The following is a 21,006-nucleotide window of genomic DNA, read 5'->3' as shown; positions in this document are numbered from 1 at the left end:
GTAAAAGACAGTGAGGACAAAAGTGTGTTGTGTTATGTCGCACAGAATCCTTGTTCTGGAAATGGAATGCCGTCCAATTCGGGCATCGATCCTTCCATGACCTTCGAATTCGAAGTCATGTTGTCCTTCCATGGTCATCCGTCGGACTGGTCTTATATATCCATCTCATCTCGACATCTACCACCTACTATCACCACCATCGCCACTATAACTATAACCACCATCGCCTCCCCCACCTCCAGCCTCATAGGTACTTAGCTAGCTAGCTAGATACATAGATGCATTATGTCCGCCGACCCAGCAAACCTAGCAGCCAAGGGCGCCGCTGCTCTCTCCTCACAAGACTACCCCGCCGCCATCTCCTACTATACCCAAGCAATCGAGGGCATCCCAACCTCCGTAGACTACTATATCAAACGGTCCACCGCCCACCAACGGGCCTCATCCTACTCAGATGCTCTCTCAGACGCCGAGATAGCCGTAATCCTGGCACAACGTAAGGGTAACCGGGAACAACTGTCTACATCCCAGCTGCGACGGGGTATAGCATTACTCTTAATGCAGCAGTATGGTGATGCCGGTGCATGTTTCGGATGGGCTGAGAAGCTTAATGAGAAGGATAAGAGTATTCCGTTTTGGCAGAAGAAGTTGGAAGTTGATCTGTCGAAAATTTTGGATGATGATGTTAGGAGGGAGGTTACGGTGAAGGAAATCCCTGATAGGGAGGTTCCTAAACCTTCAAAACCAGCTACATCTAAAGCTGCAGCTTCTTCTTTCAAATCACCAGGAGACAGCGGCAGAGTCGAAGAACTCCCAGACGACTACAAAGAACCAAAGAAAACTGAACCAAAACCCGCCGCCGTCGAACCACCAAAACCTACTGTCCCAGCCGGCGTCAGCACTCCAGCGGACAAAATCCGTCACGAATGGTACCAAACAGCCAACTCCGTCACCGTCTCCCTCTTCGTCAAGGGTGTCCCCAAAGAATCCACCACCGTCGAACTCGAAAGTAACTCTTTATCAATAACCTTCCCATTACCCTCCGGCTCCGACTTTAGCTTCACTCTCGACCCCCTATTCGCCGATATCAACCCTTCAACATCATACTACAAAATCCTGGGTACAAAAGTAGAATTCACCCTTCAAAAGGTCGAAACGGGCAAGAAATGGGCTACTCTAGAATCTACCACTGAACCAACCCCGGGAGCTTCTACATCAGCTTCTTCTGCCGCGAAGAAAGAAGATAAACCACCCGTTTACCCAACTTCTTCTAAAACTGGTCCTAAGAATTGGGATAAAGTCGTCGATGACCTCGCGCAGTCCTCGAAGAAGTCAAAGACGGCAAAAGGCGCTGATGGGGATAAGGAAGATCAAGATGACGATACAATCGACTACGCAGATATTAATGACGATGAATTCTCATCCGACCCTGTCAATGGTTTCTTCAAGAAGCTTTATAAAGACGCAGATCCAGATACCCGTCGTGCAATGATGAAGAGTTACGTGGAGAGTAATGGAACGGCGTTGAGCACAAACTGGGGTGAAGTGGGGCGTGGGAAGGTGGAGACGAGTCCGCCAGATGGGATGGAGGCGAAGAAATGGTAAAAAAAACCGAACTGCCAAGCTCTTTAGAAGAGAGGAAAATGAAGAGGGACCATTAGCCATTTGTCGATAACGCGGCGTTTTTGTTTTATTCTGTTTTTGTGCGGCTCCAGTGATGCGTATATTGTTCCAACTCCCTGGCTGTTGATATCTTGTCTATTTCTTCTTCTCCTCCCTCATCCACCATGAGAACCTAATTCTCTCATCAAGAAAAAGCCTATAAGTACCATTGCATTGACTAAGGCGTCTTGCATCGAATATATAACCTTAACTTTTCTTCATACAAAAATAGTCGTTTAAATTCGTGCTGTGATAGAACACGACCTCACGGTACCGTATATACCTATACTACTACTACGACACCGTATACTACTATATCTCTACGAGTTCATCAATCCAAACTACTAAGTACTTAAGTATATATATTAAAAAATCAAACCCGAATTTAATTTTTTCTCAAAAAGGTAGAAAATAAACGCCATAGTATTCTCCATAAAATATTCCTCAGATACGGAAAAGAAAGTAACGAAAAAGAGGTATATACGCCATGAGAAAAAAAAGCGAATGTCATCAAAATAAAAACCCAAATCCCCCCAAAAAAGCAAGAATAGAAGACCCTTTTGTGTGGTATAAGGAAGGCTAAATGGAAGAAGAAAAAGAGAACGATGGTATACGGGTGTTTTGTACTTGTACAGGGTAAAAATAAATAAAAAAGTAGATGAGAAAGAGATATCAACAGAGAGGCTGGTGGAATTATATATAAAGCGAAAGGAAGAAAAGGAAGAAAAAAACAAGAGTGACTCTCGGGGTATTAAAACGCAGTCTCTTGCTGCTGCTGCTGCTGGTCGCAATGAATATAACAAAAAGCGAAAGAGAAGAAAGAGAAAGAAAAAGAGATCGTGGGTCCTTAAAAAAAACCGACCCTTCGAATGTGCGCCGGTAGGCACTATTGCTCCTGTCCCGCTGGGTTGAATAAGAATGAAAGAGAGAAGCGAAGACTATATACAATGGGATTCCATGCCCGGTGATGGAGGTAACGATGGTCGTGGTCGGTGAAACGACAATGGTGTAATTTGGCATGAAGAACGATCGTGTCGTGGTACTCGTAGGCAATGCCTTCCGGAACGAAAAACAGACGTGAAACTCATATGAAAACAGAATCGAGGAACAGGAAGGAAGAAAGAAAAAAGCGAAAGCCGCATGCATTGCGTATTTAGGGCGGTAATTGAAAAAAAAAAAAATGAGAGATTTGGAATGTCGCAGTCAAAACGAATGCGATTACGCGGGGAATGCGGTCAGGTTCTGGAGAATGGTGAAGGAACACCTCCGACGTCCGTTTCTTCGTGAAAAAGGTGGAAAGTATGAGTCGATTGGGAAAAGAAGAATCCCAGATTCTAATTAACCCCTCCCGTGCTTGGTGATATATTAACCCCACGGTTTACTGATCCGGGTTCGCTACGAACAAGCGGACACGCCCCATAGTCGACGTCCTACTATCGTCGATACTACCTTTCCGTCTCAGGTCCGCGGGTTCTCTTGAACTAATCGCCCTAGTAACTGCAGCTGGTCGCGGATGAGCGGATCCCTCTGAAAAGCCAGGCGGGTAGCCCTCGCTCGGGTAGCCCTGTTGGTGCGATTGGAGCATAGCATCAGATTGATTTGGGCTCGGGTGTTGCCTGTTGATACTGCCGGATTTCCTGTGTGCCGGGAGGTATTCATGTCGAAGGCCACCACTGCCCCCGCTGTTGTTTCTCCTGATATCTGCCACGGCGCCAGCGGTTTCTGCTGTCTCTGGAACATCTGGTAACGCTGTATCTATTATACTCGATGTCCGAGAGTATGTCGACGGGCTCGAAGAGTGAGTTGCGTTATAACCATTGTAATTTTGTAAATCGTGAACCCGAAGTTGTAGCTGCGGCGTTCCCGGCACACTGGTTCTATCACCACCTGACGACGTAGTCGTAGCCGTGAACCGTCTCTGGCCTGTGGAATTTATCGAACTCCGTCCAGAGTTTGTCCGTCGTGCGATACCGCCATACACGCTGCCGTTGCCACTACCAGGCTGCTCATCACCTGACGTGTCGTCGTCAATGTCCAACCTAGCAGGCACGCCTGCAACCAAACTTCTGTTTGTACTGAACTCGTGATCTACACTGTTGCTCTTCCGACCACCGCGATGGTGACTTATCTTCCCACGGTGCATGGAGCTGCCGCTCTCACTCGTTCTATGATGGCTTTGTTGGGCCGCTGCACGGGCAACCTCGAGGGCTGCTTTTGCCTTTGCAGCCTTCTGGGCTGCGAGGAAACGGGAATCTTCCCGTTGAGCACGGTCACACCATACAGTCGCCTTTTGCTTTCGTAAAGTGGTAACGTAGGCATTTGAACTGCCGGAGGAACCATTAGATGTAGAACGATGGAGAGAAGAGGAACCGGTAGAGTTTGTTCGGCGGTTTGATGGAGTGTACCCTGTCGATGCAGATCTTGATTGTGACGACGGCGAAGGAATCGATGCCGAGAGGTAAGGTGTCGGGAGACCGCGAGGTATAGCACTACTCAGGTTTAGAGGCTGAGGATAGTGCTTTATCATGGCGGGAGGATGATGGTGAGGTGGGTGTCGGGCGGGGAAGGCGTAGGCTGAGGGGGCAGTATAGTGATAATCGACTACTGTAGTCATCTCATTGAATTAAGGAAAGGACGGCTGGTGTGAGTTCTTTTGGCAGGAGCGGTCGGAGAGATCTGAACGGTCGGTAAGGGAAGATGTGAGACTGGACAAGTGGTGGTCGGCAGATGAAGCAATTCGCACTCAGAAATTGGTCGGTCGAATAAGTAGATTGGCCGGCAGAATCAGAAGAATGTCGAAGAGGTGAGGATGATTTTTTATTTATTTAAAGGATCTCTACCTCTGTTTATTTTTCTTTCTTTTTTTTTTTTTGTATATCTTCTTTGCTGGGATGAGTGTCGAAGCCGAAGACAGCGAAGAAATGAGACTTTTAACGGCCGCACAGCGTGATAAGGTACTTAAAGGCACAACAGACCACGAGCTGGGTATTTAGTGGTACTTGTACTCAGGCAGGAGTACCTGGTTCCGCCAGCTCGGATCGATGACGAAAAGCGCCAGTGTTTTTGTACCAGGAAGCGGTGGTCAGAGAGAGAACGATATCCAGCCTCCTTCTTGCTAAGTTCGCTTGGAGTATCAGATCATATCAGGCCATATCACGCCCCGGACAGGCATAGTGGGAGCACCCCGGCCACTTACCAATCACAGTTCGAATGCAAGTCCGGCCCAGGAAGGCGATCGAAGATCGAACAAGCAGCAAGCACAGGGACTGTAATGACTTAGCTGTCCTGGTAAAATATCTCTCTCGAACTAGTTCCTCCGTATGGTGCTTGCTTGCCTGCTCGGAGCTGCCAGGGACGAAATGAGCTGTGCTTATATGATGCTAACACCGACACTAACACCGTTCCTTTCGATGGAAGCGAAGCAGAGATATCAGGAGATATCCAGAAGGTTCGAAGATGTTCGTATTTGGTCGGACAATTGCGTATATGCAGACAGCAATCGATTAATCGAGTCAGTCCGTCAGTGTCTACCTTGGGTAGTCAGCCAGCCAGCCAGTACTGCAGTCAAGGGGAATGCAAATGGTGGGAGGGCCAAGCATGCAAGGCATCGTAGACGGGGTGTCGAGGACGTATGGTATTTGGATTTGTATGATTGAATCGTGGGACAACCTCTTGGTGACTGGACTAGCCGAAAGGGCTGAGAAGGCTGAGCTGCCTGATCCCGGTATCTTCTGCAGCCGTACGTGTGTACTCTCTTGTCCTTTCTTTCTGTCGGTATGCGTGTATGGTATGGATGTATGCCTGGTATGCGGGAGCCGTAGCTTAACTTAGCCGTAGGTGCTTCTTGACTAGGTGTATGTATGTATTATGTACTCCGACAGGAGCTCGACGAGGAGGACGTCAACGATGCTGCCAATATTGCAATGCCAATGCCAATGCCAATGCAGCACAGCATGTAAAACCCGCACCGTATCGTTAGTTCCTTAAGTTTTAACCGATTCAATGATCTGAAGGAAAATTATATCTCTAGGAAGATTTCGTGAATTGATCAAGAAGCAAGCAAGTGTGCAAGCGAGACCAGGCCGGGACAGGCGTGGGAGGAGCCCTTCTGCGGCGTGTGGGATGTCTTTCTTATTCTGTTAGCGAGACAGAGACTACCATAGTAGAGAAGAAGAAGAGGCTGAATTGACAAATTGATGAAGCTTCGAAGCTAAGTTAGTTCGAACGTTCATTAGCAGCTGAACGTGAGCTTTTGGCCAGGCGTTTTTCATGCAAAAGGATTTGAATTCCCGCTGCGGTTTTGTTGGATACTTTTGTATCTAGTCTCTGGTACGAGTATAGTCTCGAGGGATACTTATCCTCTTCTCTACACTACAAGTTTGCTCTACACTCTTAAATACACACATGTCATATGTCTACTACATCTACGTCTACACCGATGAGCTAACGTTGGAATTCTATAATCCCTATAAAACACCACTCATAGAGATAGCAATTACAATAAACCAAGGCCGAACGACCAGAAGCGCCCGACGAGGGATATGCCTGCTCATATCCTGCCTGGCCTTGTCGACAAAAGCTGATGGTAATTAATTATCCACTTTCGCCTCAATAAACCTGACATCTCCAACTTCCTGTTCCACGGTCGAACTCTCTCTTAGGCTATTCTTCCTGTCTTCGGTAAGAACCCACGGCTCAAGCTTTAACAAGACCTGGACGATGATGGGATGAAAGCGGGGCAAAAACTAACCAGTCTCCTGTCAGTCCTATTGTCATTTCTCCCAATGCAATTGTTTTCCCAATCAAATCCGCTTGTTCTCTATCGTGTCCGCTAGCTAACTACACTACCCTATAATACCAACCCTCACAATCTCCGCACCAAGAAGATTACGGAGTACGCTCTGAACATTTGGAAGCCTAAAACCCCCCAATTCAAGCAAGTTTGCAAGCTTGATCCCCAGATATCCATTTAGTCAACGTTAATCGGAGCTATCGAATGCAAGCAGACCTGTGTGAAAATGACTGCATTTGCATGAAAAGTAAAGTCCTTCTCATGTACTTCTGCTTCTGCTTCTGTTTTTTTAGATTTCTTGAAAGCTTCTAATGTCCGCGGAAGATTCTCTCACTCTTTTGCAAATGTGGAGAGCACCAATTAATCTTCCCACCTCGTCGAACTGCCAAATGCAGCTCTTAACTCTTGCAGCCAAGCTAGCTGGACCAGACCCCATCCCAGCGCTTTCCATTGGGATTGCAATTGCATTGTTCTACAGCAGCATCACATCGATATGTACTGGGATATCAACGCCATTATACGGCAGAGCATCTATGAATTGCATATTTCGACTATCTCCACCAACCTCAGGCTAGAATCCATTTCATTGACAGCTGGCACAACAGAATTTAACCTAGAGCTTGATTCAAGGGGAAAAAAAAAAGGGTATTAAGCACGCAAAAGCGCCACTTGGTGCGATCATGCACAATAATAACTCTGCTGGGTTAGGTGATCGCATTCGCAAAGACCGTACCAGACCGCACGCATGAAACGAAATGCCGGTTGTGGGGAGAGAAAGATATCATCTGTGCTCTTGATGTCCGTCTGCGAAAAGAAACAAGGAAAAAAGAGAGACCGGCCTTTTTTGATCCACAAATTGATAAGGTGCCCCGTCTTTCACCGTGATAAGCTTGACGCTGACCAAGCCCGTTTGATATTACATAGTATAACTCGTGAGTACGTATCTTATCTTGTTTCAAATAGATCATATGAAGTGTAGAGTGGTCGGCGTTATCCTAAACGAGGGTATTCACAATTTGGGGCTTATGTAAACATCCCATTCCGGTCGAAGACCTACATGAAAGCCCGAAGCTAATCGGCCCAAGTTACTGCTAGCCGTTCAAAAGGTCCGGCCGTCATCACCCACTGCAAATCTGCCGGAAAGAAGGGAAATTTTTGACCACGATTTTTTCTTTCTTTTCAAATTCGCATCTTTTTCAACCCGAAGCTGCAGTTCTATTCTTTTTAGTAATCATAAATTCAAAGCGCAGAAGCTTGGGAGATCCGGAGAAAGAAAGAAAGGGGAAAAAAAGATTTCCCCAGGGATCGCAATTGCAGTGGCCTAGAAAAGAGCTCTCGCGCGCTACTGCTGCAAAAAAAACTAATTAACTGCATATTCGTCTACAACACATCTAATTCGTGTTCCCAAAGTATGCACCTTCGACAGCAACTGCTTCCCATTCGGCGAACCGGAAAGATTGGAAGTCTGCCCATGCAGACCAGGCTCCCCTTGCTCCTTTTCCTACGGACCCAACAGAAACCCTTTTTCCTTCTCACGATCTGTCCAGATCTACAAGAGACAAAATGCAAATGCATCCACAATAGCTTCTCATACTTCTGCATGGGAAAGAAAAAAAAAAAGTTTTCTTTCTTCACCCCTCGCTTCAGAGGGTGGACTAGTACTCGAGATAGTTTAGCACAAAAGTCATGATGTCATCGCCTTGCATGGTTCTAGACTTCGACAGCTGGTCCTCGGACGATCTTTTTTGGTTTTTTTTCTTCTTTCTCTTCTCTCCGTCGAGCTTTCCCCAAGGTGATTCTGGGTCGGTGTAACTCTGGGGAAAAAGGACTTGGGCGGTAACCGCTCATACGGGATTCCACAGTTTATGCCATATGTATAGGCGGCAACATGTGCATATTCTTCACCCCAGCCCCAATCGAACTCTTTGGATGAAGTTTTGAGAAGAAAAACAGTAAAAAACGATACTGCAGAAAGAAAACAACACCTTGCTAGCAAGACATTCTCTGTTGACAGAATCCAATGCGATTGGAACGGATCTTCGGTGGCTAGTAGCCCCACGTGCCACGTTTTCTTCCTCTTGATGCTTCCGACAGGCTGGCCCAGCGACTATTTTAAACAAGTAAACAAAATCCATACGTATAATGCATTTCATCAAAGGTTTCTGGAAAATCAAGACGGCAAGGAAAAACAGTCTTTCCGGTGCGATAAACGGAAATCATCTTTAAATCATCTTTAAGCAAGGAAAACTGCCTTTTCCTCTCGGTAAACGGATTCCGATATACAAAGGTCAAGTGGACGAGTTGTGTAAGGTACCCACTTTTTTTCGTTGGTGATCATCGAGCGGGTATTACTCTCACAAGAATACCCCTTCGTCAGTGACAGCAGCGAAGATGGTACTTGTGGATCTGAAGCTTTCGCGGTTATCGAAAATAATAATATAATGCGAACTCGGATGATCCATGCATGGGGAGACCTTTTACACCCTGAAGCGGTTGATCAAGCTTAAGTTTCGGAACTCGGAACCCAATGGCTCATTAACTAACGTTTCTTTTTTCTATATTCTTTTCCGTCATTTCGGAACTTTTTTTCAGAAAGAGGGGCGATGTAAGGTGATGTACACATGACGAAATATATATTTTTTCAATAGAGGGTAAGAGGTTGCCATTTTATCGAAAATGAGGTGGTTGCTTAACAGCTGGCGATATTAATATTAAGATTATATCGTGAGATATGCAAACCCATATGTTCCAGAAAACCCCCCATTTGACTTACGACATGACAGCTTAAAACTTGAAATTATGTGAATGACGTTACAAGAGCAGTAGTGTACCGTTATTAATTCGTGGTCGTCGAAAAATTATGGCCTCGACGTCTTTATCAAAGAGTCGAGAATCAGCCCCTGACGTCATTCAAGATTCCGTTCAACATATGACATAATTCCACCCGAGTATCAAATTTCAGAAGCCTCAATTCGAATTTTCCCCACTTGTGTTTCGAATCAAAGGCTTTCTAATCTTTTTTTTAAAAAAAATCTCCTTGAGAACTAAGAAAGAGAAGCGCACTATACTAAACAATAATAAACCCCGATAACAGATATATAAAAACCCTTCCCGATAGCCGTCCTGCCATCTGCCGCACCTTGCGCATTTCTCAGTTCCTTGGATTAAGGGTATTCTTCATGCGGGTCTCCGTCTTGACAATCTGACTAGACCATGGGGCGTCCGTCGCTTAGGCTAAGTAGTACGTTGTAACGTTGCCGCACACAAGCTACCATCGATTTCTGTCTTTCTTTTTTCTTTTTCTTTTCTTTTCATTTTTTTTTTTTTTTTTTTTTTTTTTTTTTTGGGGGGGGTTGTGACGGTAACATTAGCTAGTGTCAGATAAATGATGGGTTTGAAATGTTTTATTGGCTGTGAGCTGCGCTGCTACTGAGAACGTATATGTCGGTAGATGGTTGTACTTTTGTCGAAGCCAAGGTGAAGATCTTAGCCCGCTATTCTTTTTATTAGATTGAGATCTGAAGCTCGAAAACTTTCTTGCAGATTAAATTTTGATTTACTAGTAGTTAAAATATTTACAATGAGTTTGAATACGCCGTCACTTTGAAAACGTAAGATAACTACCCTTTCGACGATTACTATTAATTGTTCAAGGGCGAAATGTCGAGATCTTCGGTCCATATATAAAATACAACGCAGTACAACGCGAAAGGGCGGTGGGGAATATATACACCACCAGCTACTAGGGTCCTAGGATCTGATATCAATACAAAGCAACAAAAGGATCAATTGCTCATCAGAGACCTGGTAATCACAGGGGGTTTGTAAAAAAAAAGGATTACGTATATAACCCTAGCTGTGTGGCATCACTTTGTTCGCCGTCCCTGGATCTTGTAGGACTACAGGTATAGATTTATGTAAGCTTACCCTTTAAGTTTTATATATAATTAAGCTTGACTCCCTGATACGTAGTAATGATCATATGGTTAGATATGACAAGGAGTAGCTGATGTTAAATGGATTGAAAGTATATTAAGTTGCATGAATACCCTGTCATGATCTATAGACGCTTTGATCTCTGATGACTATACCATACATGTACTAGGATGTGCCGCATGGCTATAGAATCCTTGTGAGGATATCAATTTTTTGACGGATACACCAATCTCATCACATGTTTGATTGGGCAGAGTAATACTATATCAATATATTAGAGACATATATCGACAAATATTTCGCATTATATTAACACGAATTGGTAACAGTTGACGGGTTCCTAGTTCTTGTATACTCCGATTAAACTTACAACCGGGTGAGGATTTGATAGGAAAAATCTGATTTCTTATGGTGCGTCGACAGTACTGTCATAGGAGGATACCGTATGGCGGGATACGGAAGATAAAGTTTCGTAGTATTGTGTTAACGTAGACACGGGATACTAGTAGGTCTTACGGGGAGTCCGGCTCGTTGAAGTTTTATGTAATTATGATGGCTAGAAATTTCGAAACAGGCTTGTGATTGAGTACTAGGCTTGGTGTGAGAATGGTGTGAGAATAATATGCTCCAAAACGCATTATGTGGTTTTCCTTGCTGAGCTAAGTTATACGGTATATTCACCGACCTTCTCATTAAAAGGTAAGGCGCGGCTTAGTCTTGAAAAATTGACAAATTTTTAAAACAAGGGAAGCGATAATGTCTTAGAGAATGAGCGTCGACACAGGAGTCGAGACGAATGTACCTGTACCTGTAAACTCAGACAGGGTACCAGTATTGTGTATCTAGCTAGTCCTAGGGCTTTAACAAGCATCTAAATGTAATATCTCATCAGAAACGGCCAAAGTTTTGATTATAAAAATTTCCGTTCAGCCCTAAATCTCTGCACTTAGACTAATTTGGGCTTGAGAACCTCGATACATGAACATTTAGAACATGCATGGTACATGTATGCATATGATCTTGCGGTTCGGATTTAACAAGCAAACCGTTTCGTCAGCTCAGCAGCACGAACATTAGACTGTATGCGGTCTTATCTTAAAAACCAAACTCTTGATACCTTGACCACATGCCATAGCCACATCGTTAGCTTGATATGTATTAAGTTTCAGTTGTGGCTATTAAGATGTGGCTTCCAACCTGCATTCCTCATTCTTTGTCACCAGTTCAATTCTCATTGTCCATTGTCGCCTTTTCTGCACATCTGTCGCCATTCCACTATTAAACCAATCCCTGCAGCGGTATTGTAAACGGGGTTAACTGTTTCTTTGACAATAAGCACCAGACTTTTCTTGAATATTTCCAAAAAGGGCGATATGAAAGAATGAGCCACATGTTTCGACAGTGGGCGTGGCTATCAGCCAGAACCCGAACACATGCCGCATCGTCAATCCTCAAATACCACAATTTCAACGCGTTAAATATCGGTATTAGGAATAAATTCCATCCCTTTGAGCCCTGCATTTTAGGTTCTATAGGTAATTTATCCAGCAATGAACACCATTGATCTTCGCATACCGTTATATATTTTTATTCGAAACGTAGCTGGCGACTTTTCTTTGAAATGCAGCTTAAACTTGTTGATAAGATGAAAAGACTATATGCTCACACGTGCCCGCACAGTGCCTTGATAATTTGTTACTGCCATATTCCAATCTAAAATACCGATACATTCTAATAGTCCCTAGAATTTATTCAATATGGCAAATAATTATAACATTGTCTATTGTATATCTGGCTGTTCAATTCCGCAATATAATCTGCAACAGTCCCCGACAGTTCTAACTTGAATATCCTCAATTATTTTCCTATTTATCTTTCATGGCATGAATAACATCGTCCTCTCATTAATGTAACTTTGTGATCTCGTTCTTCTTTTCTTTGTCTTTTCGATTCAGTTCCTTCATTAAAAATCTACGATACCGCCAGCTTGGGTAGTATAGTTTGGTATTCGGGCTGCATTGCTCACTGTGAACCAGTGCCAATTCGAACTGTCGACTATAGGGCCGATATTGTAGATCTCCAGGAGTCAGTTCGTGGACGGCTCACTCCAGATATCAGTCTTAATCAGGTTACGAGTCCTAGTTTCCGATCCTTTTCTCCTATATCCAGCTTCGTCGCTTGGTTACTCGATTGTCAATGAATGCACTACAGAACCGAGAAGGTGGGGATAGGTTTCTAGAGATGATTGAGAAGCGGGAACCTATCCAAACCATCATCGTCGACTCAGATGAGTTTGATAGGATTACTAGAAATGGGGTCGGCCCAGCGAACCTTGCTGGTAAGTGATAATCCAAGATATAGAGCCTCAAAGTCGGCTTCGGCTTACAAACTTCTTGATCGTAGGTATTACCAATACCATACGACAGGCAACTACACTCTCAACGGTCCCTCGCGCAAAGCCTGCTAGCTCTCCACAAGGCCTTGTAGAGACTACACCCAGCGTAACCGCAAAACCACCCGAGAGTAGACCGGCTCTCCCATTCGCTGAGCCAGTCACAAAAGCCATAGTTATCACCGGCTTCACACAGTCGATTACCTCTCTACATTCATATCCAACTTCAAAACAAGGAGTACATCTAGGTACACCTACGACTTCTATTGTTCACCAAACCCAATCGTCTGCACATTCGAAGCCAGAAAACCAACGTCATGACCATGTAGCAGGTATTGTGGTGGGACTCGTAGTTGTTGGTATAACCTCAGCAATCGTTTTGCTCGTCGGGCTTTTCTTCTTCTGTAGGTATAGGAGAAGGAGAGAATCAGCAAAGGGCGAGGAAGAGGAAACCGGTAGAAAGTCCGTGGTTTTTGGCAAGGGGGCGAAAAGAAGCGCATCCCAAAATAGTTCTGAAAGCAGGAGAAAACTGTTGGTCAGGACCGCAAGTACCAGAGAAAAGGGTGGAGGAAGCGAAGACGTAAGTTTACTGAACTATCACAGTTAATGCATATTCATCTAACCACTATGATGTTCAGGAGCACTGGAAGCCAGACGGGAAGGTCCACTACCCGCCGTACCAGCATATTCCTAGAAATCTAGGGAGTGATCTCGTCCCTAACTCAGACCAATGTGACCGTACAACCAGGGCTGTTAGTCCAAGCTCTACGGATACTCCACTTCCAGAGCTTCCTATCCGGCCTCCAACAACTGAAATTAGGAACCCAGCTCTAAGGCATCGGCCTAGTCTTCCTATTGAGCTCCGACCATTTAGTACATCTTCTAGGCCTGTCCCCGGGTTCACCCACCCTAGAACTGCTTATGGCAACAATGGTCTAGGAAGATATAGTATGGCTCCTCCAACCCAAAGTGACTGTGGAGTACGAAGGAGCAGCATCAAGACACATAAAAAGCCGCAGGAACCTAATGGGAGCACTCGAGGGAGAGCTTATACGTTGAATACAATTAAGAGCCCAGAGGGACTTGCTCCTCTTGCTCGAAATATTGACATGTTCTCTTCCTCTCGATCCCCTTCTCACTCACCAACCTCTGATCTCAGCCGGCAGGCGTCAACATCATCCCAAAGATACTCCATATTTCCAAAGGGGGAGAGGAAAGGCTCACTCGACGGGTCTGTAGCCAGCAACTCCACTAATGGGAAATTGGCTGGCCTTTATATCCCTGGGCCTAGTAACGCAAATACACCTCGGGCGGGTATCTCACGGGCAGCAAGTTACAAGACCCTCCGTGAAGATGCCTCCAAAATTCCAATTGTTTGGATGAATGGTGCCGAAAGCCCTAAGGCATGCCCCACACGTGCTCGAGCAGACGGTGAAAGTGGGCCACCACCTGACCTCCAAGCTCTCCCGGTTCTTCCAACCTCACGAAGGTCCAGAAATCTTCAGATAGCCATCCCGGAGTCCCCAATTGACGGTACCATGAGGAGCGTATCTACAACAAACAGCTCTATCTTAGATACATTCAAGCGTAGCTCTGGGCCTTTACCTCTACCCGAGAAGTTGCCTCTGAGACCAACTTCTCCAGGATATTCTATAAAACCAAGCATGTCGTCGTTGACAGGAGCTTCCCCTCCATGCCCGACCAAGGACTATATTTCCGACGCTACAGAGTCTGGGACGCCGGGTAGGATGCGTCGCCGAAATACCGGCTACAAGCCTACCCGTCCACCCTCGGGGTCGCCTCCTCCAGCTCTGCCAACACCTCCAACGTCCACAATTGCTCTAATACAGGAGGGCCTACAAAATGACGGCACAGACGAAGCTGTCACAGACGAATCACGTTCCCGCAATACCATGCCTCTAGGAACCTGGAGCCAAATTACTTTCGCCAACACAAATAAGGGATCCAGGCCACATTCCTACAGCACGAATACCACACTGTCAATGTTATCCCTTGGAATGAAGCTTAAGGAGAAGGCAAATACGAGGTTTTCGGCCTCCCCAATCTGTGAAACTTACGATTCGGGTACAATAGCCGCTTCCAGTAGGAATAGTTATATGCCAAAATCGGATTCTCAGGCTACACATCAGAGTCCTGAGCAGGCTGTAGATTCCTTCTTTCAGACCCCTCAAGGCGGAAACGACAATCGTCTATCATTGGGAGAGATTGAATATACTGAGCCGCAGTTTGCTCGTTGCATCAGTATAACTTCAACCTCTGGGTCGTGCAGGACTACCATTGAATTCAAATCCAGTGCCGAAAGCCTTCACTCTAGAATTCTATCTAGAAGCACAATCCGGACAACCGACATGCATCTAGAGGATATCGATTTGGAAACTTGTGCTGATATCGAGGATGTTACCGCTACTTTCACTCGTAGCAATTCCACGGCCTCAGGATATATGTCCCGTCGTGGACACCCAAGCCAGCTTCAGAGCGCAACTGACAGCATCGATATCGATATGGCCAACTCCGTAATTTCGAGCACTTACTCTCCAACTTTATCAATGTATAACTTCTACTCATCAGATTCCACCAGATACTCCACGACAGTCGCTCCCCCATCGACCCACTCACCTATCGCGGCTCGTAGAAACAGCATTGTTCCAAACATCAGTATCCCTCAACCTCAATTTTATACTTTCCCAAACACCCAACTCGAAGCTAGCCATGTCGAAGAACTAGGACTTACCTCGGGATCTACGAATCCCACAGGAGGTTCATTGACATCAGCTACAAGCCCCGTAAGCTTCACCACCGCCAACAGCAGCGAAGCTTCATATTCTTCTCCATTAGACGCCGATATCGGGGTACCAATCCCGTTAAATGCGGCCGTCCCAATCCCCACTCCACAAATATATTCCTCAATCCAGGAGGATTTATCGCAAGTGCACATACACCCAGCACTCAAGCGCCAGGGTAGCTATCCAAGCTTCAACCCGGATAAAAGTTACGGCGACCTCAATTCCGCACTAAGTCTTGCAACCGGACCTGTCCTACTTGGAAAGCCATCGCTAAAAAGCCTTGCTGTTAACAGCTTGTTTGGAAGTAGGCTCGACACACATGGCTTTGGCAGGAGTATGAGCGTAGGGACACTGTCTACTCTTGATATGTCCAGCTTCCGTGATTCGGATATTGATAAAAGCATGTCGAGTGGCTTACTGGAAAACTCGGACAACAGTGCTAATGATATCGAGGGCAGTATCGCAAGTGATGCTGTTGATTCTGATGTCAGCTCCATAAGTGAAAAGAGGAGAAGCAGGAGCCTTGGCGCCATTACTACGCTGAAAAGGAAGAGATCGACGACTATTGTGAAAGATGTGAGAGGGAGGTCAAGAGAGGGGACTTGTGTAAACGAATGAGAGGGGTGTTCTCGCAAAGCGCGAAGCATTTGAGTAAGCGAAGAGAAAGCGAAGAGAAAGCGAGATGCTTTGATTTAGATACTAGCAGAGAATTGAATATCAGTATCTCTTTGTTATAAATCTTTGTTATATATTTATTCAGTCTTTATTTCCTTTGTTTTTGGCATCTACTGCAATCCCTTTCAGTCATCACAAACAACATGGCGCTAGTCTGCCATCAAATGATTTCCTTACACTCATATTCATACCTTGATAGCTTTTATATACTGCACTTTACGTTAATATTTAAGTCTAATCTTGTACCAACTACTTGTAATATATACTTGTTTCCCCGTTACTTTCATTCATGATATTCCGGTGCGAAAGCGTAGCTGATTTTTTTGAGATTTCGAAAGAATATATGTCCATGTCATAGAAAAATGTATATAATAACTATAACCCCGCTGTTTCATACTGGAACATGCAAATTTTGTAATATAATAACCTCGGTAGATTAGCTTAAATAGATATCTCGCAATAATTCGATACTTTGATGATACACCGATATCCCACACCCGACATCTGAACGCACGCAATGCTCAGTCCTAGCGTTATTGTAATAATCCAACCAAATAAAAAAGAAAGGAAAGGAAGAGAAAAGACGAAAAAGTGAGAGGGAGAAGGAAGAGAGAGGGAGAAGGAAGAGAGAGGGAGAAGGAAGAGAGAGGGAGAGGTCTCGAAAATAGGTTTCAATTTGCCATCCAACACAATATCAAAAAAAGTTGTCGGGGTGGGCCTAGGAATCAGCCAGCTATTAAACTGATGGCACTGCAAAAACTCCCTGTCCATTCCAAAGCGCCATATTAGAAGGTTTGGCTGTGGTGCCAAAAAGGAATATATATAATAAGAAAGAAATAAGGAAATCAACCTCCAAACTCCTATCGCAAAATCTGATGCCTAGAAAATCAACCTCTTCTCTTTACGCCATTCGTTCTTTTAATCTGAAGACTCTCTTCGATGGAAGTGGTGGCGATGGCGGCGCCTGTGCTCTTCACCATCACCGTCTTCTTCGTGTTCGTAGCGGTCTTGATACATCTCTTTACTCTTCTCCCTTGCTTCTTCTCTTGCTCGTTCTCTATACTCTTCCCATTTTTCGACGCCTCGAGTTTCAATCAGTTTATCCGCTTGTGCGGCAGCGAATGCTGCAAGAAGTTCTTTGGCTAAAGCGTGGGATACTGGACGTCCTTGTTCGCGCTGGTGTTTCTGGAACTCTCGGAAAGCGGCAAAGGCCGCTGCGCCTGCTAGAAGTTCGTGACTAAAAATTAAGATCGAGAATTGTTAGTTGCAAAGCCCCGAGACAAAGATATCAATATCCCTGACAAGTAGGTCGAGGCTATCTATATATGCCTATATTTAAACAATTGGGTCCCATACCTGAGCCTGGCGTCGTGTTTGTGATGGCCACTCCCAGTAGACTCGTTGTCCGAGTCTTCCATGAAACAAGTTAGTCTACTATTGCATTTAAAAATATGCACTCTGGGCGCATAGGGAACGAAATAATCAGCTTTGCCATGCCGCAAATATGCATACCTTCACTATGATGGTGCCCCATGGTTTATTTAGAATTTATTCTCAAACTTCACTTAAAGTTTAGTTCTCTGGGATTGGGGGGTTTTTTTTTTTTTTTTTTTTTGTTGATAATTCGGATTTATAGCCTTTCTGATATTTTGGTAAGGGTTTGAGTAGCTAACAATTCGACCGAGTGTCACGTATAAGTTTTTGGCAGTGGTAAATCCTGATACTCAAGAGGATGTTTCGATATAGATAAGTTATCGATTGGAGGATTGTATCTTTCTTTCGATATTTAATTTGATTTTGTGTTGTGTGTGGTGGGTATTACAGGGAGCGGCTGCGGGTTGGTCTATTTTATAGGAAATTTACCGACTCGGGCCGACATATTATCATACCACCCCAACCCTATATTTCAAATCTATCCCGAGATATTGTCTAGAACCTATGACCAAGTTCGTCAGCATTCTACTTGTCGTGAGAAGCCCTGCGAGCTCGGGCAAGTACGTCCACAGCAGTGGCGTGACGCGCGTGATCGAGCTTACCTTGACAGGATTAAAGCTCGAAGAGAAAGGGAAGAACTCTGAGAAATATGGGTCAGCGGTTAAAAGGTTGAAACCGTAGAGCTCAGTTACGCCGCCCAATATACTGATCTCAGGCCACTTTTATGTCGAGGCCCAGCCGATCCAACTTTTTATCAAGTTCCTATTCCCTGCGTTTCCCCGGGTTTCGAAGATTCCGCAGTCTGCCAAAATTTCCGAAAAGGCTTTTTAAAAGCCACCTGCAAATGTGAGCCCCGACATCGAAGTTTTCCTCAGGTTCCACAAGGCTACTAGCGTGCCCAGCCATCGATTCTGGTCTCGAGGATCCTGAGTTGGTGATTATCAAGTTAGAATCGGTGGCAATATTGTTAATCAGGTCTCATACGCGAAATTTTTGTAAATATTCATGAGTAAAAGTTTGCGGTTGAGCACTTGAGGCTGACAAAGTGTCACACTAGGCACAAATATAACGAGAGATAGACATGACAATGGCTTAAGCTGTTGTGGCATAAACTGTCAGAAAGTAACTGCTAGCGCTAATAAAATATTGATTGGCCTCATCCAAGTTAACCCCAACAAAATAGCGACCGATATCTAGGTAGTCTATTTATTCTAGATACAGGGTACATGTATGTATAGTGGACTGGGTATAAACCCCAAGGGCCCTCTATTATTGTGTTTATGGTGCCAAAACGCCATTCCTTGTTTGTGATCACGGTCCTGTCGTGAACGCTTACCATCCTCCGTGATGATGTCGGTGATGGTGCTCAACATGTTCGTTGGGTGGATAGCTTGGATCGTACTGTGGTTGGTTGCCATACTGCTGATCATAGAGTCTTTTGGCGTTGTCTTCAGCATTCTCCTTTAATTTGTGCTTGTCCCATGCGTCTAATCCTTTGGTTTCGACTAATTTCTCAACTTCTGCAGCGGCAATTCCTCCGATGAGTTCCTTTGCGAGGCTATGTTTTACGGGTTCGCCAGACTCTCGCTGTCTCTTTTCCCACTCATGAATTGCCCCAAAACTAGCGGCGCCGGCGAGAAGTTCATGACTAATTTTCCGTAATGCGGTTAGTAATAATACTTGATATTGTGAAGTACAAGTGAAGGAAAGACAGCCACGAGCATTTCAACTCGTTTGGAAGTTCTGGGAGCCACATACCTGAGTTTTCCTTCGTGGTGGACTTGTTTGTAGCTATCGTATGCTTCGTCTATAACACAAGATTTAGCTGGGACCCAGAAAAGGCATATTTATAGCTCAGATTGGCTCCACATTTAAGCCAAATACACACCGTAGCTGGTCATTTTGGAATGAAAGTTCGAGTATATGATCAAATTGGGAAATATCCGAAATAAGTTATGATGTGTTGGTTATGTTACACGGGGATTTCTGGAGTGAGTTGATTGATGTGAATGAGCAAAAAATGATGATTTGATTTCAATTCACTCAACTTCCCCGGCCTTTTATATTAATCTTCGAACCCACGACAGTACACCTCGCTCGAGCTCTAGCTCAGCTTTGAAAAGCATAATATCGCCGTTCTCGGCTCGTACGGACATAGCAGAGGTAGTATACATGTTGTCGCCATCCTAGTTAAGTAATCCATTTCGTCATAGCACCCTGGCCAAATGCAAACCTTCGTACGTTCACAGTGTTGGTTCGGCCGGGATTGCCAGACAGAACGACAAAACTGGTGAGGGGGAAAGTATCTTTGCATCTCAGCTGCAAGAAAACAACATCGCGGGGATAATATCGGGACGCGCGTTCAAAAGACTTCCTCCAACCCTAGTCCCATAATTGAATCGATTGTCTTACCCAAGGGCAGCATCCGAAGAGGGGTTCTCAGCTCGCTGTTGGTTGTTATTGGGCGGAAGTTGCCTGTGAGGATCTTCGAACAGGGGTATATCTGTGGAGCTAAGCTTTCCTGTCCAAGAAAACTTGCATGGGCCAAGGCGGGTCCGGGAGGGGTCGGATTTTACCCTAGTGCCTAGACGAGGATTTCAACAAGTTCGTTCGACTGATCGAAGTGGAAGTTGCTTGATCTAATTGCCTTTTACCAAGGCCATTCATGTTGTGTCAAATATATGGACCGGCTAGATCGGCAAGCAGCGCCACTGAGAAAGACTCCAAATTTAGTAAGACGTCATATATAAAGAAAGAGCTATAGGTATGCAAAGACGATGCAGATATCGCGCTCTGCGTAGAAAGATGCTCCGTGTAGTTATCTTAATACCGCGGTTGATAGTGATCCGGCTATATAGATGCGGGTTGAGGCCAATTGCCTCGTATTGTACCCCGAGCTCCAGCAGTAGCTGTGTATATTCATATATGATATTGTAGGAAAAATTTTGGCGAAAACCCCGAGACATTGGAGTCAAGGGTACACATCGTTAGATTAATATAGGGAGGGGCGGAGTTTATCATCGCCCTAATCGATTGGTGGAGATCGTCGATGTATCTGAAGACGTGTAAATAATCATCAGCTTCCAAGTAGGTCAAGAGTATGTAAGCATACTAGTACTCAGGTACACGTTGGCTCTCTGAGTCGAGTCGACGCTAGATCTTAATGTGATATCCCACCGAACTTATATCATTATTCTGGACGCCTAAGTAATCATGCTAACACTGCACTAGTATTACTCCTCAGAGTATTGTATTTTTAGACAGGCTGAATAGACTAGATATCAGCGAATACTATCGGTATATACATATGA

General features: G+C 44.9%; 5 protein-coding genes across 5 annotated transcripts; 2 read left to right on the top strand and 3 right to left on the bottom strand.

The window, feature by feature from the left end:
* Nucleotides 1-285: 285 nt before the first annotated feature.
* On the top strand, nt 286-1,605 carry DFL_008389 (uncharacterized protein; the record flags this gene model as incomplete). The annotated part of the gene is made up of 1 exon (XM_067638113.1): nt 286-1,605. The coding sequence occupies one exon, from the start codon at nt 286-288 to the stop codon at nt 1,603-1,605; it is 1,320 nt and encodes a 439-aa protein (XP_067486036.1).
* Nucleotides 1,606-3,040: 1,435 nt separating this feature from the next.
* On the bottom strand, nt 3,041-4,189 carry DFL_008388 (uncharacterized protein; the record flags this gene model as incomplete). Its single annotated transcript, XM_067638112.1, has 1 exon — nt 3,041-4,189. One exon carries the CDS (start codon nt 4,187-4,189, stop codon nt 3,041-3,043), a length of 1,149 nt encoding a protein of 382 aa, XP_067486035.1.
* An 8,397-nt stretch (nt 4,190-12,586) lies between these two features.
* DFL_008387 (uncharacterized protein) lies at nt 12,587-16,204 on the top strand (the record flags this gene model as incomplete). Its single annotated transcript, XM_067638111.1, has 3 exons — nt 12,587-12,728; nt 12,794-13,362; nt 13,421-16,204. 3 exons carry the CDS (start codon nt 12,587-12,589, stop codon nt 16,202-16,204), a joined length of 3,495 nt encoding a protein of 1,164 aa, XP_067486034.1.
* A 975-nt stretch (nt 16,205-17,179) lies between these two features.
* DFL_008386 (uncharacterized protein) lies at nt 17,180-17,679 on the bottom strand (the record flags this gene model as incomplete). The annotated part of the gene is made up of 2 exons (XM_067638110.1): nt 17,180-17,498; nt 17,618-17,679. The coding sequence occupies 2 exons, from the start codon at nt 17,677-17,679 to the stop codon at nt 17,180-17,182; spliced, it is 381 nt and encodes a 126-aa protein (XP_067486033.1).
* Nucleotides 17,680-19,027: 1,348 nt separating this feature from the next.
* Nucleotides 19,028-19,596, bottom strand: DFL_008385 (uncharacterized protein; the record flags this gene model as incomplete). The annotated part of the gene is made up of 3 exons (XM_067638109.1): nt 19,028-19,343; nt 19,454-19,502; nt 19,584-19,596. The coding sequence occupies 3 exons, from the start codon at nt 19,594-19,596 to the stop codon at nt 19,028-19,030; spliced, it is 378 nt and encodes a 125-aa protein (XP_067486032.1).
* Between the last annotated feature and the right edge of the window lie 1,410 nt (nt 19,597-21,006).

The sequence above is a fragment of the Arthrobotrys flagrans genome, assembly GCF_004000055.1.
Source record: "Arthrobotrys flagrans strain CBS H-5679 chromosome Unknown unitig_1, whole genome shotgun sequence".
Taxonomy (NCBI): Eukaryota; Fungi; Ascomycota; class Orbiliomycetes; order Orbiliales; family Orbiliaceae; genus Arthrobotrys; species Arthrobotrys flagrans.
The sequence above is the reverse complement of the archived record's forward strand: the minus strand, read 5'-3'. Positions and strand labels throughout refer to the sequence as shown.